This window comes from Euphorbia lathyris, chromosome 9 (genome assembly GCF_963576675.1).
Source record: "Euphorbia lathyris chromosome 9, ddEupLath1.1, whole genome shotgun sequence".
Lineage (NCBI taxonomy): Eukaryota > Viridiplantae > Streptophyta > Magnoliopsida > Malpighiales > Euphorbiaceae > Euphorbia > Euphorbia lathyris.
The window spans coordinates 38,651,911-38,657,606 of record NC_088918.1 but is presented as its reverse complement, the minus strand read 5'-3'; the positions used below and the strand labels follow the sequence as shown (position 1 = coordinate 38,657,606).

Here is a 5,696-nt window from a genome sequence, read left to right as displayed (position 1 = left end):
CATCTTCTCCTCAGTTTGGTTCCGCCTTGAGTGGTTTAGATACCCGCCAAGCTGGTCACCGTCTCTGCGACTACTTGTTCATTAGAAAGAATTTCTTTCAGTTCTTTCTTTCATCCACCTACGGCAGGATCCGTCATCTTGGCAGGAATTCCTTTAAAATTGCCAGCAGAGTCACGAGTACCCTAACTGCATCGTATTCGAGATGGGCTCTTGGCCGTAAACGATGAGTATTCGCCCTTGGTCTACGCGGATCAGGGGCCCAGCTGCCTAAGATGGTAATTAAGAATTGATCTAGATCCCTTTCCTTTCCTTCCTTATGAGAACATCAATTTCTATTTGGAGCAATCGTATTTGTTTTGGAAGATATGCACATCAAGCACTTGAACCTGCTTGGATTACATCGTAATTGCAGGCCACATAGGAGCCTTTGAGCCTATGCTTTTACCCTACCCTTGGCCCCATTTCTTTGACCTCGGTAACCACCATCTTTCCATGCCATGCCTTTGCAGTGGGAACAAGGCTCCTTGCAGATTGAGCAGGAAGCCTTGCTTGCACGCCGGCTTGGAACTCACTTTCTTTACCCGGCTTTCTTCTGCTTGCTTATGAGCCCTAGCCCGGCTTTCTGCTTTCTTCTTTCTTAGCCCTAGCCCGGCTGGGAAAGAGAGAATGAATGTCGTACGTATCACCGAAGACCGCCGCCCCCTTATCCTGGAGGCTCTCCGGCCGGGTAGGGGCTTGCTATCGTAACCTTTTTTTTCCGGAGATTCGAGCCATAGAATTTCTCAATTCTGACACAAGGTACTTATTAGAAATATATTCAAAATTAACTTTTATTATGCCATACTAAAATTGAAATTAAAATTTATACTTATATTTCCAATTTCATTTGCAATAATTAAGAATTCCAATAAGAATTGTTTCAAATTTAATCAAAGATATTATTTTAAACAATATTCTTTTGTTTCATGTTTTATATAAGAACATGTGTTATTATAACATATTAAATGATTACATAAATAACGTGAATTAAATATATTGAAATAACAAAATTAGAAATACAGAGAAAATAACAAATAAAATTAATCAAAATATACACAACAAATTACAAAACACTACACTACATATATATAAAACCAGCTGCAAATTGCAGCACTACTCATTGCTGCACTAAATATGGCCCAACATTATTCCTAGCTGCAATTTGCAGCATACGATTAGCAGTGCGTTGTAGAGCAATTAACTACAAATCATACAATCCCAGGAGTAAAATTGAAAACGTTATTAGCAAAAAAAAAAAAAAAAAAAAAGGAAACATGAAAATGATTAAGATAAAAAAAAATAAGCATACCTCAGAGCTGGAATCAAAGGTTAATTTATTTTATCGCCAGTTTTTTCAAATTTTTAATAGCGTACAACTAAAATTTACCTTGCTTGGACATATTAAGATTAAATTTGCATAATTTCATACGTTAGGATTAAATCTTTGCTTGAAAGCTTGAAAAAATTAGAGTTAAATTTGGGCCTTTTTCCTAAAAAAAATATGAGACAGCTGCGGCGGGGAGACACTAAATCTGAATATATTTAATATATATATATATCATAAATAACATTCATAAATCATTATGAACTATAAATAACATCCATACAAGTCATTAATTCATCAAAAGCAAACATTTAATACTTCAAACTATTTAAACTACAAAAAAAAAAAAAAAAAAGACTGATGCTATATTCTTTTTAATAGATTTTGATTTCTTTTTTTTTTCATTAGGGTTTTAGGGTTTTTTAAATATATAAACCCCTCTTTTTTTGTTAAAAAAAAAACCTATATTCTACTTAATCAACTTAGAAGTGGTTTCCTCAAAGTGTCCCCATATTTTTTTTTCTTAAAGGGACACTTAATTTGGAGTCGTGTCCCCGGAGTGTCCGACATTTGTACATTAACTGTACCTCCTAAAAGTCTCGGTGCTTTGTAGGTTACAAGGCAGAAGACATAGTGAATTTAGTGTTACTACCACCTGTTGGGTGGTCCTTGCTCAACATGCTATCTAATTCCTGAAGAAATATTTGCATAGCTAGTTTTGGTAAACAAAGGGTAACAACAATCCCATCTTCACCATTCTTATTTCTAAACGCTATATGAAAACTAGCCACATTACCTCTAGCAGGTCCGCCGAACACTGCTCTGCCCCATCCGAGATCCACTTCATCGAACCTGAGTCGTGCTGTACCCGATACAAGGAATGATCGTGCCATTGTATACCAAGGCCTACCCTTGATAACCATTAGATCAGCCACCGACCGCATGTACTCCTCAGTGATCTTGGCCTTGGCTTTCCTTAACAACTCCACTGCATACCCTATTGATTTTTGAGAGAGATCTCCCGCCCTTGCTTTAACTGCAGAATATGCAATACAATTGCCATAGTACCCCTTAGGGATGGGAGGATTAAATGTGTTACGCGCATTCACAATGCATATTATACGCATCTCTTCCTCAGGGCTTGGTTGAAGTGCAATTGTGCGACACCTCCACATACATGCAGTTAATAATTCATACCTGGAGCAGTGACCAAGATGAGGGGGAGCAAGTCTTCTCAGCGAGGATATTTCCTCCTTCCCGAAAAAGAATGATCGATGATCCTTGTCAACCAGAGGAATGTTCTCATCAGTGTCAGCAACTTCAGTATACTCCTCATGTACACATGTGACAGAAGGAGGATCCCGTGCATTAAGAAGGTGCCTCTCCCATACCGGAGGGACTGTAGGTACACGTGCTCCACGTGCCATCTCACCTACAGTTGACCAGAATTGCAATATACCTGTTGCATCACTAATGGTGTGGTTGTAACGAAGGCCGATGATGATTCCTCCGCACATGAGGCGTGTCACCTGTCATACCATATATACTACTAGTAGTTTTAATAACTGAAATAGCAATACCTTGTAAGCAGAAATTTTACATTCAAACTTCAGTCAATCATCCATTGTAATAGTTTCAAATGAAGAAATTACAGATTCCATTTTATTTTTAGCATATTCTAAGTTCCTGAATTTCACTTCTAAATGTTTACTACGGGAAATGATGCTTTACTTATGAGTCACTAAAATTATGAATTTCAATCTATTGAGATTGTTTGGATGATGGTATTTGGAGGCAGGTGAGGGAAAGTGTAATGAGCTAACCTTGTTTATTTTGAGATGTAATAGGAGAGTATAGCAAGTGAGTTTGGCTCATTTTCCTTACACCCAAAATTGGAGGGCAATCATAGTTAGGGTCTTTTTCTTTCAAAATTATCTTTTGTCTTCTATTTTATTTATAAAAATGAAGGGATATGAAAGTAATTTTACATATAATTACATTATTAAAGCATCACTTAACTTCCATCCAAATACAACAAGTTGTTTTATACACCTTACATTACCTTACTTTAACTACACAAGTGAGAATTTGAAATGGAATAACAATGTTTTTTCATATGATTAGATGAATGATTGTTTGATGAACAATTAGAAATTATGAAAAGGTAAAATTTCAAACAGGATTAAGCCCACCACAGTACATACCCCACCAGGATTGATTATATCTCCCTTTCACAAAATCTGATTTTTGAGTGTCTTGGTCAGTTCATCATCCAAATTAATTGTCTTTTATACTTTACCAACACCAGAATACCAAATTTCACCACCATAGCATATCATAATCAGTTCATCAACTATTAAGTCACTATCACTTGATTAGATCACAACCAAGTATCTGCATATTTATCAGGTTAGTTCAACTACGCTTTTTTCGTCCTATTGCTTTCGCACAGTGCTAACTGAGTAAAATTGAAAGGAACTCCGTCTTCACACAAGTGAAATCAATCTGAATTGATCGCAAACAAGAAGAATAGCTAAATATAATTCAACAACAAAATTTATCCAATTCCGGATTAATTACCTGAATAAGCATCAAAGGGCAATTAACAATCCCATTAGAACCGGGCACATCAAAGAGGAGCTCATCAAAGCAAGGAAACGGAGGTCGAATCGCATCCCCGAACTGTTCAAGACTGACATCGGCATCCGCCTCAACAAATAAGACACCCTCGCCGGTGCATTCAACGACGAGCTTACGGTTGGGCCATTCCCTAATACGGCCGGCGAATGGGTAGTAAAACACTAGCGTCTGAGCAAGTGATTGTTTAAAGAGTCTAACCGGATCATTTCTCCTCATGGAAGGATGGAAGCGATATAAGAAGATAAGCGGAAGTTGAACTCGAAGACCATCTTGATCGTCGATGTCCGATAAGGGTTTGAAGTCGTGCGGAGTGGGGTTGGCTGGGATTATCAGCTCCGATTGTTGCCTATGCACCTTGAAAACCAGAGGATCTGCCATGACAGTCGTAGCTTCAAGTTCAGGTGCGGCCGGACCGGAAAGGAAGGGGACATGCGAAGAGGCCAAGGTTGCTTGCTAACTCTCAGCCATTTGTTATAAGGAAGTGCAACTTTATTGGGAAGGAAAAAGAAGGTAGATTATTCCATTCTATTTCCTCCTTTTGTCAGGGCTAGGTGATGTGATTGGAATTCGTCTTTTCTATGTATCATCAGACATCTGAGGGGCCGGCCATATGTACCTCGGGAGACCCGACCCATTCAAATCAAAATAGAACGAGCGTCTACTATTAAGGGCCAAGTTTCTAGAGGCAAGAGCTTCTACTGTGGACTGGGTGCAATGGATCCAACCAATGAAAATGAAAAAGCATATTACCTCATTAGAAGATAATTAGTGTAAGGAAAGAAAGTGCATAATTGTCATGTTTCTATAGTAGAATTTCTTCCTAAAAGCTCACCACCTCCGATGACAGATTTCTTTAGGAACAAAAGAGAAATGAAGCAAATGAAATAAAAAAAAACAAGATAAAAATGAGATCTTATAAAATAAATAAATGAGATGACCAAAATCATTACTTAGTGAAGATCGAGAGGGCTCATCACGAGTCCTCGTCTTCGTGAAATGTGATCCACCCTAGGATCACACTATATCTCGTGTTAGATCCTCCAACCACTCCTCATGGTCAGCACCTATATTAGTAGTCTTCACAAGTTGACTCAAGGTAGTCGGCCAAAAAGAGGTGGGAGAAATGCCTTCATTTAACACGAGCAATGTCAAATCTACCTCGGTCAAATTGAGGTTCAAACACTAGTTTTATTTAGCTTGATTACTCATGCAGCCTGCAAAAACAAGTAGTTAGCTCAAAAATTCAAAAAAAAAACTTAGAGGATGACAGCCTAAGAAAAACAAAAAATTAAATAAGCAAAGTCAATAGGTAAGAAAGGGGATTAGAGAAGGCCCTACTCCATTGCTTTGGGGTGTATCTCTTGAGATCAACCGTAAGAGCAACTCTAGTGGAGGGATTTTGGACCAATTTGTAATTAGGTGGGTACTTCCAACCAGTAGAGAAGAAAATTTTGGGATCGTTTGGGCGAGTCGCCCAATCCAGCGAGTCTCTAGGAAGAAATTGTTTAAAAGAAAAGATGACGCGCAAAGGGAGAACTGATTGTAAACCGCCAAATCCAAAGCAATTTCCCATTCACGCAATATAGTTGGCACGTCAATGCCTACTTTTTTTTATTTCATATGTTTTGAGTGGTGGGCCCCTACTTTTACTATGGTTGCAACTTGCTGTCTCAACTTTTTATTTTTAAAATAT

The 5,696-nt window shown here is 38.1% G+C and overlaps 1 protein-coding gene across 2 annotated transcripts; it reads right to left on the bottom strand.

Moving 5' to 3' along the window:
• Nucleotides 1-1,561: 1,561 nt before the first annotated feature.
• On the bottom strand, nt 1,562-4,552 carry LOC136206751 (benzyl alcohol O-benzoyltransferase-like). Of its 2 annotated transcripts, XM_065997902.1 has the most exons (3): nt 3,944-4,552; nt 2,561-2,892; nt 2,268-2,399 (listed from the first exon to the last, which is right to left on the bottom strand). In XM_065997902.1, exons 1-3 carry the CDS (start codon nt 4,379-4,381, stop codon nt 2,396-2,398), a joined length of 774 nt encoding a protein of 257 aa, XP_065853974.1. In that variant the 5' UTR covers nt 4,382-4,552; the 3' UTR covers nt 2,268-2,395. The 2 variants fall into 2 exon arrangements, with proteins under 2 accessions (XP_065853973.1, XP_065853974.1); XM_065997901.1 differs by having other exon boundaries at nt 1,562-2,892; nt 3,944-4,550.
• Between the last annotated feature and the right edge of the window lie 1,144 nt (nt 4,553-5,696).

Bases quoted from the DNA above. Each gene is read 5' to 3' on its own strand.
- LOC136206751 (XM_065997901.1), bottom strand. From the start codon at position 4,381: ATGGCAGATCCTCTGGTTTTCAAGGTGCATAGGCAACAATCGGAGCTG. The intron at 2,893-3,943 runs GTAATTAATCCG...ATGGTATGACAG, and splicing joins GCCCTTTGATGCTTATTCAG to GTGACACGCCTCATGTGCGG.